We start from the raw sequence: 12,935 nt of genomic DNA, 5'->3' as shown, positions 1-12,935 counted from the left end.
CTCATATCTACCCCAGCACGTAGAACAGAGCTTGGCACATAAGTGCTTAACAAATAAATACCATAATAATAGTGATTGTTATTATTGTTAAAGGGTTAGGAATGAAGTGCAAATCCCAAATCATTGATCAAATGGGAATCCAATCTGGCTAAATGTAAATGTAAAATAAGAATTTTACATTTTCTTCTCAGGCAGCATTTAAAAGCAACGTACGTATCTCATCATTTTTATCAACCTAAGAACTTTAGAGGGGGCCGGTATTTTTTAATTTTGGATTTTATTTGCACATTAAAAGCAGTTAGAAGTGTGATTTGTCAAATCCAAATGTCAATATGAGTAGAGTTGTTTCTTAAACCTTTGGGTACTATACTCAGTACTGCCAAGAAAGGATATCTGGGGTATGCTTTCATTGAATCTGTTTAGCGATTGGATTTAGTTGGAGTTAATTTTCACTTGCAGTGCATATTTCATGTTATTTTACAGGAGACTTTTATAGCCTGTAGAAATTAAGTTAGTAGCAGTGAGTCCAGAGTATAGGTTCATTCAAAGGATGCTAAGTTGAATGAATAAGTTGCTAAGATTTCAGGTAATATGAAATATATTTTAAAATGGCCCAAGGTAGTGCATTTAGAAAAGCACCAAGCAGGGTGTCAATCAGTGGTATTTATTGAGCACTTACTGTGCACAGAGTACTTTACTAGGTGCTTGCGACAGTACAGTCCCTGGGTTGACACTTTGTTTTTTTTAATAGTATTTGTTAAGCACTTACTATGTGCTGGGGTAGACATAGGTGCAGTTTCAGAAGCTCTCCAGGAAGAGCATTCATACCTCATTGACGGCCCGCTCCGCCCGCCTTTGATCCTTCAAAGGCCCTGCACACTAGCCTTTCACACCCTGTATTCCACTCCTGGAGATGAATAGTCCTAGGCCTTCCCTCAAACCAAAGTTGTTTGTTTTGGTTTTGTTTTTAATAGCATTTGTTATAGATCTTACTGTATACTAGGCACCCTAATAACCCCAGGAGCAGATATAAAATAATGAGGTTGAACACAGTCATTGTACCGCACGGGAACTCAGAGTCTTAATCCCCATTTTACCCTAAGGTAATTGAGGCACCGAGAAGTTTAAGTGACTTGCCCAGAGTCACACACAGCAGACAAGTGACAGAGCTGGGGTTAGAGCCCGGGTGCTCTGCCTCTCAGGCTCGTGCTCTTCCTTCCCATTAGGCCGTGCTGCTTTCTCTAAGCCATCAGGTTAGTAAGAGTGGGCACTTCATTGTGAAAAACAAAAACCTCACATAACACCAACTGCAACAGCAACCAAAAATAAAAAGTTGCCTTCGCACATCTAGGAAGACCAAGGCCAAGCTCCTTGTGAAATATGTTCCTTGCCCACAAGGATCTTAGAGTCTAGAAGACTGTAGGGTGTCCCTACTCTGTTCTTTTTCTTTTATCTTCCACACCCTATAAAACAGAAGAAAAGTGGTCTTTGGACTCTGAATTTGGCAGCAGGCAAAGTAAATCCTTTCGTTCTTCTAACTTGTCCCTCTGCTGGTTTAGCCCAGAAGATTGGGGTTTGGGGGGAACAATGGCTTGACGTTTCCTGAGCTATAACGTTCCACTCCACATATTTGACATTCATTTTTCCTTTTCCCACTCTTTCGCTATCCACAATCAGTGCCTCTATTACCAAGCTCCATGGTGTTGCTAATATTTTTATGTATTGGCAGTGAATGTCTCATTCAGAAGACTGTTCGATCCAGGTCCAGGTAACAGGAGAGCGGCAAGCCACCCATTATCACCATTGATGGTATTTATTGAGCACTTACTGTGTGCAGAGCACTCTGCTAAGCACTTGAGAGAGTAGAGTGCAGCAGAGTTATGATTTTGTCCATCCACTGGTCCAGATCCAGACAAGGGAGTTTGGGAATTTTGGCTCCCTCCTGGCTGTTGTGCAGAGGGTGAATTTTTCATTCTTTCCATATTGTCTACCCCCTCTGACCAGGGCACTGCAGGACTAGGAGAATTCTTCAACCAGTAAGTGCCACTTGTAGTTTACCAATTGTCTGGGTTTATAGTTGGAATCAGTCACAGTGCTAGATGAGACTGTCTGGCCTGATGAAGGATGGCTCATGGGGACAGGATTTCAGTGCACCTTGTTTGGGAGGGGTTATTTTAATCAAAGCGGAAGCTGAGAGGAGTGATTTCACAGTCAGGCAACTGCTAGGATTCACCCTTAAATCTCTTCATAGGTAGAGTAATAATTCCTTGTCTTTTGTGAAAAGGTGTTTATTTTCCAGCTAGAGGAAAGCTGCGGCCTTTCAGTCCAGTCTACCAAACATCGGAACTGAAGGATTAGGCAAGTTCTTTGACATGCAAGACTGGAAGTGGTGATGTTGTAACAAATAATGGCCCAGCCTCTTGTTCTTGTGACTGCTCTCATACTTGGCAGCTTGCTTTGTGCAGTGAGGTTTTTCATATTTAGGTGGGAGTGCTCTGTTTCTTCCCTTTAGGTAGTTAGCTTGTTCGGTGTTCCCCTACTCACCCACCTCCTCCCATACTTTCTGTGACAACCTTCCTCGTCTTACTGGGCTACAGCACCACCCTCTTTCTTCTAAACTTGCCTTTCCTGTTGCTTTCATTTTTTTGGCTCCTGTGTCCACATCTTCCCCAACTCCCCCTTCCCTGATAGATCTCTTGCCATGTCAATCGATTCGTAGAATTGAGCACCTACTTAGTACGGCCTACTTTTGTGTATGAAGAGTACAGGACTAGTTGGCGTGATCCCCGTCCTCAAGGAGCTTTCTGTAATAGAGTTTGCGGATAGGAAGAAGGCAAAGTTGATATGTAGATGAGCGTATCCTGAAACAGTAGAGCGTGTAAGTCACGGTTTTCAGAAGCGCCTTGGGTGGTCGTGAGTGTTCAGTGACCTAGTTGGCACCGATGGGCCGAGCTGGCAGTTTGGTAGCTTGCAGGGAGAAGAGAAATTAATCTAGGAAGGCCTCTTGGAGATGTGATTTCAGAAAGATTTTGACAATGGGGAAGATGATATACCCCTAGGAAAATATAGCGTTACTTGTTTTGTGTTTACTATCTGCCAGGTCTCGTATTAAGCATCGAGGAGCAGCTTGGCCTAGTGGATCTTCATCCAGGCCTGGGAGTCAGAAGGTCGGGGCTTCTAATCCCGGCTCTGCCACTTGTCTGCTGTGTGATCTTGGGCAAGTCACTTCACTTCTGTCCCGCAGTTACCTCATCTGTAAAATGACGGTTTAAGTCTGTGAGCCCTGTGTGAGACAGGGACCGTGTCCACTCCCGTTAACTTGCGTCTCCCCCAGCACTTAGTACAGTGCCTGGCATGTACTCGGCGTCTAAGTGAGAGTGAGAACAGGTCTTGAATCCCCATTTCATGGAGGAAATTGCGGTACAGCCGATGTTAGGCAGGCCAGCGGCAGAGCTCAGATATCGGAACCCAGGATCTCTGACTCCCAGGTCCGCAGTGTCTCCACCGGGCCAACGGGAGAATGTTCTTTAAACCTGACTGGGCTTTTTGGTTAAATTAGGTTTGGATTGAAGAGTACGTTTAGCGGCTTGAAATAGTTATAGCTAACAAGGGTGTTTTAGTCTCATTGTAGGTGCTGTATTCAGTCAGTGGCATTTATGGAGTGTTGGGTGCGTTTGGAGCTCTGTACTAAGCGCTTGGGAGTATAAGTCTTTGGAATTGGTAGGTTCATTCCCTAAATGTGTGTCATCTGAATCCATGTCAGATGTATAGAACATTGTACTAAGCACTTGGGAAAGGCCATTACCATAGAGTTGGTGGGCAGGATGCCTGTCCACTGGGAGAGACAGACCTTACAGATAGGGGAAATGGTAAGCACGTGCACATACGTGTTCAGCGCTTAGAACAGTGCTTGGCACGTCGTAAGTGCTTAACAAATACCATCGCTATTATTGTGGGGCTGGGGTGAGTAGAAAACTGCCCAAGAGGTACAGAAGCACCGTGGCTCAGTAGAAAAAGCACAGGTTTAGGAGTCAGAGGTCATGGGTTCTAATCCCGGCTCCGCCACCTGTCAGCTGGGTGACTTTGGGCAAGTCATTTCGCTTCTCGGAGCCTCAGTGACCCCATCTGTAAAATGGGGGTGAAGGCTGTGAGCCTCACGTGGGTCGAGCTGATTACCACAGGGTATCCACCCCAGCGCTTAGAGCCGTGCCCTGCACATAAAAAAATAAAAATAAATTGTGGTATTTATTAAGCGCTTACTATGTGCAAAGCACTGTTCTAAGCGCTGGGGGATACAAGGTGATCAGGTTGCCCCACGTGGGGCTCACAGTTTTAATGCCCGTTTTACAGATGAGGTATCTGAGGCCCCGGGAAAAAATAAATGGTGGTATTTTTTAAGCGCTTACTATGTGCAAAGCACTGTTCTAAGCGCTGGGGGAAACACAGGGTGATCACGTGGCCCCACGTGGGGCTCACAGTTTTAATCCCCATTTTACAGATGAGGTAACTGAGGCCCAGTGAAGTGACTGGCCCCAAGTCACACAGCTGACAAGCGGCGGAGCCGGGGGATGAGCACCCGTGACCTCTGACTCCCAAGCCCGGCCTCTTTCCACGGAGCCACGCCGCTTCTCCAAGCGCTTAACAGATACCAACATGACTGGTGCCATTGATCGCGATTAAGTTGCCTTGTTTTTGTCCGTCTCCCCCGATTAGACTGTGAGCCCGTCGGGGGGCAGGGACGGTCGCTATCTCTTGCCGACTTGTCCATTCCAAGCGCTCGGTACAGTGCTCTGCACGTAGTCAGCGCTGAATAAATACTGTTGAAGGAATGACTATCGCACTTATGGCCGCCGGCGGTCCTTCCGAGGAGGCTTGGAAAGATGGCGGCGGGTCCCGCCCTCCTTTCCGTCGTCCCGGCTTGGGGCGCTGACGCGGCGCCACGCACGGGGGGACGTAAGGGGGCGGGGCCGGGGGGGCGCCGCGGGGCATTGTGGGACACCGCGGCGGCGGGGGCGGCCGTTTGTCGTCCGCCGGCCGCGCGGCCAGGACCGTCCCGCGGGTGGAAGGCCGACCGGCCGGCCGGGCGGGCAGGCGGGCCGACCGGCAGACCGACCGGCAGACCGACCGGCAGCCGCAGCCCCCGAGGAGGCGGCCGCTCTCCTCCCCTCCCCCTCCCCTCCTTCTCACTGTCTGTTGTGTGTTTGATGTGTTAAAGCAGGAGCGAGGCCCCGAGCGGCGCCATGAGCAGCAGCGGCGGCAGCGGCAGCAGCGCCGCCGGCCCCCCCGGGCCCGGACCCATCACCCCGGGACCCGCCGCCCCCCCCGGGCCCGCCCCCGGACCCGGACCCGCCCCCGGCCCCGGCCCCAGCGGAGGGCCCGGAGGAGGAGGAGGAGGCGGCGGCGGAGGGCCCGGCGGCAACGGCGGCGGGGGCGCAGCAGCAGCAGCGGCGGCGGCGGCGGGAGCGGCGGGAGGGGGCGGCAACGGCGGCACCGAGGTCATCCAGGTGACCAATGTCTCCCCGAGCGCCAGCTCCGAACAGATGCGGACCCTCTTCGGTTTCCTGGGCAAGATCGACGAACTGCGGCTCTTCCCGCCCGAGTGAGTGCGCCCGGCCCGGCCCGGCCCGGCCCGGCCCCGCCCGCGGGGGGGAAGGGGACTCTCTGTGTCTGTGTGTGTCGGTGGGTGTCCCCGGGGCTCGGCCGCTGCCCCCCAAGGCCCCCGCGCTGCCCTCCAGAGAAAGGAAAGGAAAGGAAAGGAAAGGCGCCGGCCGGAGACGGCCCCGGCCCAGTCCCCCCGGGGAGGCAGCCGCTCGGGCCTATCTACGCAGCGCCCACTCTGCGCACAGCGCTGTAGTAAGCGCCCGGAAGGGCCAGTGCGGCCCCCGAGAAGGACAGTCGCTCGCGGTCTGGAAGCGCAGACCCAACCGCGGCCCCCTTGCCGCTCTCCTCCTCCCTGGCTGCCACCCAGCACCCTCTGGCCGTTGGGAGACCCATCGTCCCGAAGGAGAAGTCTCTACATCCGGCCTTTTAGTGCGAGAAATAAAGACGTATCATTCTGTTTTCCTAGGGAAGGTTTGTATTAGGCTCACCGTCAAGGGTCCGTCGCCCAACGTGGTGGTGAGCGTCGCTAGGCCGATCTTCCGTGCCACTCTCGCCGACTCCGTGACCTTGGATGAGCCCGACCTCTGTGTCCACTTTGACCTCGCCCGGCCCTCCCCGCGGCCTAACGTCCCATTTCAGTTTTCCCACTCGAAGGCTTGATGCTATTTAATCTGGCATCGCAAGGGTTTAGAACAGCTAACATTTGGTCCGTGGTGATGGCTTTCAACCCTCCCCTACCAAAGGTACAGATTCGGCTAGTCGGAGCTTGAGCTTTAAAAAACGGAGAACACGTGTGAATTAAAAATACAGTAACTTTAGTTAGCTGAGTTTTAGCCTATGTAATAATGGTAATAATGTTGGTATCTGTTAAGCGCTTACTATGTGCAGAGCACTGTGCTAAGCGCTGGGGGAGATACAGGGGAATCAGGTCGTCCCATGTAAAGCTCAGAGTCTTCATCCCCATTTTACGGATGAGGGAACTGAGGCACAGAAAAGTAGAAGCAGCGTGGCTCAGTGGAATGAGCACGGGCTTGGGAGTCTGAGGTCACGGGTTCGAATCCCGGCCCTGCCACTTGTCAGCTGTGTGACTGTGGGACTTCTCTGTGCCTCAGTTACCTCCTCTGTAAAATGGGGATTAAGACTATGAGCCTCACCTGGGATAACCTGATGAACCTGTATCTGCCCTAGCCCTTAGAACAGTGCTCTGCATATAGGAAGCTCTTAACAAATACCAACATTATTATTATTATTAAGTGACATACCCACGGCTACACAGCTGACAAGTGGCAGAGCGGGGATTCGAACCCATGACCTCTGACTCCCAAGCCCGGGCTCTTTCCACAGAGCCACACTGCTTCCCATGTCCCAGTACTGAGAAGCAGCACGGTCTAGTGGAAAGAGCGCAGGCCTAGGAGTCAGGACCCGAGTTCTAATTTCTGCGCTTTTCTTCTCCGCTGGGTGACCTTGGGCAAGTCACTTCTGTGCCTCAGTTTCCTCATCTGTAAAATGGGGATTTAAACAGTCCCACCTAGTCTGAGCCCCAAGTTGGGCAGTGACCGTCCAACCCGATACTCTTGGGTCTACCAGAAGAACAATGCTCCAGGCGTGGCTTAATAGATAAGGTTCATTTAAAAAAAAAATTCAGTTGGTCCTTTTGTAAAATCCTCTTTAATAGTGCACGATTGACCCCTAGTGGCCTGAGTGCGTTCATTCACCCGGAACCAACTGCTCATTTCTCAATGGCCAGATGGAACCATTCTTTACAGAAAGATTGAACAGGAAAATAGATCCATAAAGGGCATCCTTCCTGTCGGTTTTAGCCGGGATGTGGCCAGATACAGGTCAGCGTTACTCCACAGAAGAAAGAAGTGCGTCTTCCCCTTCCGTACTAGCAGGCCACCCTGCTAGATTCCCCTAACCAACCAGCTTTTACCTTTGTCAGCTTCACTGTCCATACGGTGTATGAACACCCCGTATAGGTTTTGGTGGTTTTTCTCCAAAGAACCCTTAGATTTTAATCATTCATTCAGTCATTTATTGAGGGCTGACTGTGTAGGGCACTGTACTGAGCGCTTGGAAAGTACCATTTGGCAAGAAATTTTATTCTCCTCTTCCCCCTCCATAGCTCCTACAATTCAGCGTCTCCTTTACTTGCCTTGAGAAATTGAAACATTCATATGCTGCTGTGCTCGTGGCTCAGTGGAAAGAGCCTGGGCTTTGGAGTCAGAGGTCATGAGTTCGAATCCCAGCTCTGCCACTTGTCAGCTGTGTGACTGTGGGCAAGTCACTTCACTTCTCTGGGCCTCAGTTCCCTCATCTGGAAAATGGGGATGAAAACTGTGAGCCCCACGTGGGACAACCTGATTCCCCTGTGTCTACCCCAGCGCTTAGAACAGTGCTCGGCACATAGTAAGCGCTTAACAAATACCAACATTATTACTATTATTAGTCTCTTCTCCCTTCACACTATCCCTGTTTTGTAGGTTTGTTTTCATTTGTCACAAGGAACGAGGGGGTATCCAAACAGGTATGACCCACCTTGCTATAGGAATCGATCTCTTTTAAGAATAATGGTTTATTAATGATTAAAAACCAAACAATCACGTTCCCTTGTCTTTTGTCCTGATTGGCTTGGCTATCTGTCCAAACCTGTCTGATCTCAGTTGCCTAAATGGCAGCCACCTGTAGTGTATAATATAGCGAAGATCCTTCTGGATTCAATTTAGCAGAAAAAGAAAGAAAGCTTGGATTTTGTTTGTTTTAGGGAGTCTACCGATGGTCTGATGAAATCTCACATGCCTTTAAATGTACTTTACAAAGGCTTCAAAATCAGCATGGATAGATAATTTTAATTTGCTGTAGAGGGGTTAATTTTTTTAAGTGTGTAGAGAGTGAAAACATTCCAAGTAGGAGATGCAGATAAGTTGTATTCTCCGATTCGTTTCCATTAGAGCTTTAAGCCGCTGAGTCTTCTGTCCTTTGCCCGGCTCAGCCTCTCAATTTCATGTGGAGCACTGCCTTGCAGCTAGCTACTCGGTCGGTCTGAATCCTCCAGCAGGTAGCTGTCACTAAAGAAATTGGGAGATGGGATTGAATACCAATTAAGGAGGCTTTTGTAACAGTAGTCATGTGGCCTTTAAGGTCTTACAGTGGGCTAAGCACTCGGGTGGTTACAAGAAAACGAAATGAAGTGTATCCTGTTCTACACGTGGTCGTTAAAAACAGTGCTCACATCAGCACAGTGCCTGTCCCACCCAGGGCTCTGGCTTAACCCCCATTTTACAGCTGGGGGTGTAATTAAGGCACAGAAAAGTTGTGACTCGCCCCAGATGCACAGCAGACAAGTGGCGGAGCAGGCATTAGAACCCAGGTCCTTCTGACTGCCAGGCCTGTGCTCTGTCCACTAGGCCCTGCCGCTATTTGAGCGCTTACAACATGCAGAGCACCGTACTTGTAGTGGAGGAGCGTACTGTTCTCTACTGCCTGAGTAGATTAGAACAAATGTTTGACATGTTTAGGACAAGTGCCAGGAGGAGAGGGGATGGCAGGCGGGAGGGTGTCAGTTCTCCCTGGCCCTGGGAGCCCTCACCCCTTGAGCCTAATGGGGTGTGATAAAAGGGGAGTGGGGTGCTGCCATCTGCCTTCCTGGGTGTCGTCAGTGCTAGAGCTTACAACTTTGGGATCGACAGCGGTATGTATTGAGTGCTTACTGAGTACTGAGCCGAACAGAGAACTTGAATTGGAAAAATCAACAATCAGATTTGGTTTTGAGGCATTCCAGGCCGAGGGAGTTGGGTCTTCCTTGTGTGTACCGCTCCACCTTCACTTATGGCTCCTTGTGCCACTTAACTAATGAGTCCTTTTCTCCCTTTTCTATTTTTTAGCGATTCACCACTGCCAGTCTCCTCACGTGTCTGTTTCGTTAAGTTCCATGATCCAGACTCCGCAGTTGTGGCACAGCACCTGACAAACACTGTATTCGTCGACAGAGCTTTGATAGTCGTACCGTATGCAGAAGGTTTGTGCTTTTTGTTTTGTTTAATGACCCGTGAGGCCATCCTTCGATGACCGCCTACCTCAGTATAGTCTTGTAGAGAGAGCTTTAGTAGCATGCCAAAGATCTAAGAAATTAACATTTTGAAACCCTTGGTATACTGTAGTTCTTGGTATCTCTTTGATCCAATTCTTTTCATCACGGTCACACGTGCTGGAGAGTAGGAACTTTCCGATTTTTTGCAAGCTGTGTTCACCGTTCAGCAAATGGCCATTTTTTGAAAGCTTTTAAAAGAAAAAAGTCCTTAAGTTCCAGATCCTTGGGAGAGAACCATTTAACCAGTTAAATGTAGATGGTAGCATATCGTCCCTCAGAGGTAAAAAGGTTCATTACGTGAACATTTATGTAGATGGTAAAGACTGCATGACTCTTCCGTTTTGAGAGTAAATAGATCACTTAATAATATTCTTCATTCTCCGGATATTTTTTTTTTTTAATCGTTTGTCTTATTTTGGGGGGTTTGGGGAGGGGGCGCTGATTACTTGAAAAGAATTTTCTCCATTTTGTCACTTCCAGTATACCAAGGGTTGGAATGACTGGTTTATGCCGGAAGCCAAAATTCTTGTAGGTTAGGTGCCAGATGGGCACTGGGTATTTGGCTTTATTCCAAGTTTCTTGTTCAGCCTTGCTATATATGATAGAATTATCACTAAATAATAAATTCTTCTCTCTGTTATTTGTGTGTGTGATTTTTATAGTGGAGAAGGCAAATGCAAAGCCCTTCCAGATGACTGAAAAACAGTGGGTCCTCTGCAGCTACAGGGGATTCTAGACATTAACTAAAGGCCAGCAAGCACTCAAGTCCCCCAAGGGTTTTCCTGGTGTAACCACTCGTTAACTACCTTTTCTCTCTTTTTACATTTTAGGCTGTTAAAGTAATTTGGCAGGAAAAAAAAAAATGAGCAGGCTTTTGGGATTAAATTTTTCAGTAACACCGACAGGCCAGCAATTTTACAGACCCGTAAAACTTTGAGATGCACTTTAGAGGAATTCCAAATGTACTGTTACTCGATCTATCGAATCGTATTGCAGGTCATGATTAAGAAATTAAGTAGAGTAAGTAGAGTTATATAAAATTTAAATGACTAGTGAATGCTTATGTGGTCTGAACACGTCGGACTTCTGACGAGCTTCTCTCAGGACCTTTATTCTTGATCTCTCTGTGCCTATTCCTACCCTCTGGTGTTTCCGACTTAAATTTGCACCGTGACTTGTGATGTCACGGGTAACGTGCCCTCCTTCTGAAAACTTTGGAAAATTGCTTTGACTAGGAAATACTTTCTGATCATTGGTTAAAACATGCTAGAGTAACAGTACATCTGTCTCAATAGCATTGAAGGGTTTAAGCCCAGTTGTAAGGATTAAGGGGGGAAAAAAGTCACATTTGGGTTTGCCTTTGGTTAAGCGATTTTGTTTCTGTCAGCGTGCATGTTAGAGGAGAAACCCGACCTTAAGGGAGATCTGGCCATTTTAAATTCAGAATGAGACCAGTCCAGATGTTAAAGGACCTTAGTCTCGGTACGCATCACGAGTGACGTGCCAGTCATGTGGATGGTGTAACGATTTCATTTTTTTAGTGAGTCAGTTAAGAGAACCTTGTTGGCTAAGCACTACAGTACAGTTCCCGAACTCCGAACGTGATACGGCACCTCACAATGTAACGTCTGATTCTCGCTTGATATCACGTTACGTTGTTGCACGGTTGTGGAATTTTTTTTTTCCAAGTGAAGGGTCTCTCGGAACCTGGGATTCCTTTAGAAAAATCACGAACTCAGCCGCCTAAACGTCTACGCTGATGTGCTGTATCACCCACTAACTAATCACGTCGCTGCCCAGAAACTCATTCCCTGTCTCCCAGTCCCACTTGTATGTTTAACTCTTACACTTTGGTGTTTGGCTGTGGCCCCGTTATAGAACTATACCGAGCAAGTTTACGGTAAGGCCTAGTGGTAACTGGGAAAGTTGTGATATTCCTAGATTTGGAAGGAACTCTAATATGAATGGATTTGGGGGTTATTCCTTGGTTAATGTTTGTTTCTTTTGTCTGTTTCTTTTTCTTTCATTTCTACACATTCATGCAGTATTTCATGGTTCTATCAAAGCAGCAGTAAAAAAAAAACTCTTGACGCATGAAAATTAACTGGTGAGGGGCCTCATTGCTATTTTTAAAATTGTAGTTTATATTTTTAAATAGTCTTTTTTTAAAAAAAAAATCAGAGGATCGGATGCATGATTTTTTTTTTTTTTAATGGATGCAGATCTTCTCTCAGGTGTCTCAAGATAAAGTTCAAGAGGATTTATATTTAGCCTAGCAGAAATGTTGCAATTGCACTGATTTGAGATATGTAGAAACGTAATATATCCTCTTCTGAGACATAATTTTGCATGCAAAATTACCCCATAATCTCTAGGTATATGTTACGATATCAATGCATTAATGCCCTATATCTAAATGATCTTCTCCGCCCCTCTCCCTCCATAACTCTTGGTATCTAAATTGATGACAGCTCTGACACAAGCAAGATAACAGTGCTGTGTATTATACATTTGTTTATATTATCGGCACTTCTCAGTATAGGTGGAAGGAACCATTACCTTTATTTAACAGTGGTTTTTCTTTTTTGTTGTTGTGTTTTACAGTTCTTTTCCCTGGTTCAGCCTGAACTATATACCAGGCCCTGCTGAAAATACCACCCAACAGTTTTCTTCTGCAGCTTATCCAGTTTCTCTTAAGTGCCCTGTACATATTGTATGTTTTATGATGAGATGCAGTTTCTTAATATGTATTACAGAGATACTTCTGGTATTTGAAAATATGTAGTTAAATTTGTATTATTGAACTCTCATTTTGGGGGCTTGGGCACATTAACAGATTAATCCATCTGTATAGGGCTTTTGCTGTTGGATAGGAGTAAAATTATCTTCACGAGGATGTCTTATGATGGTAGGCCCCTTAAGACTCGCTCTGACTCCACAAGCTAGGCGTGAAAACCAGGCGTAGTTGTCTCTGTGGCACCGAGAGGTTTGAGCCCAAGCTTTCTTTTGAGCCGGCTTTATGCGGCCTCCCTTTTTTCGGTACGGTTAGCCTGGCACGTAGCGGACCCCAAAACACTTTACTGCACAGGTAAGGAATGAGCCCCGACGGACCCAAGCGCGCACACGCCCAGTGGGTATTCCTTCAGAGAGCTGCAGAAACTTTTCCTATTCATTTCCATGAGTCAGCAAAAGCCCTATGCTTGATTCAACAAAATATTTCCTTTCATACCTTTCTTCTCTTTAG

General features: G+C 47.5%; 1 protein-coding gene across 1 annotated transcript; it reads left to right on the top strand.

Moving 5' to 3' along the window:
• Positions 1-5,447: 5,447 nt before the first annotated feature.
• On the top strand, positions 5,448-12,481 carry LOC120638349 (serine/arginine-rich splicing factor 11-like). The gene is made up of 4 exons (XM_039911924.1): positions 5,448-5,599; positions 9,486-9,619; positions 10,354-11,798; positions 12,296-12,481. The coding sequence occupies exons 1-3, from the start codon at positions 5,541-5,543 to the stop codon at positions 10,425-10,427; spliced, it is 267 nt and encodes an 88-aa protein (XP_039767858.1). The 5' UTR covers positions 5,448-5,540; the 3' UTR covers positions 10,428-11,798; positions 12,296-12,481.
• Positions 12,482-12,935: the final 454 nt, after the last annotated feature.

This window comes from Ornithorhynchus anatinus, chromosome 4 (assembly GCF_004115215.2).
Source record: "Ornithorhynchus anatinus isolate Pmale09 chromosome 4, mOrnAna1.pri.v4, whole genome shotgun sequence".
NCBI lineage: Eukaryota > Metazoa > Chordata > Mammalia > Monotremata > Ornithorhynchidae > Ornithorhynchus > Ornithorhynchus anatinus.
This window is presented reverse-complemented; position numbering and strand designations above follow the sequence as displayed.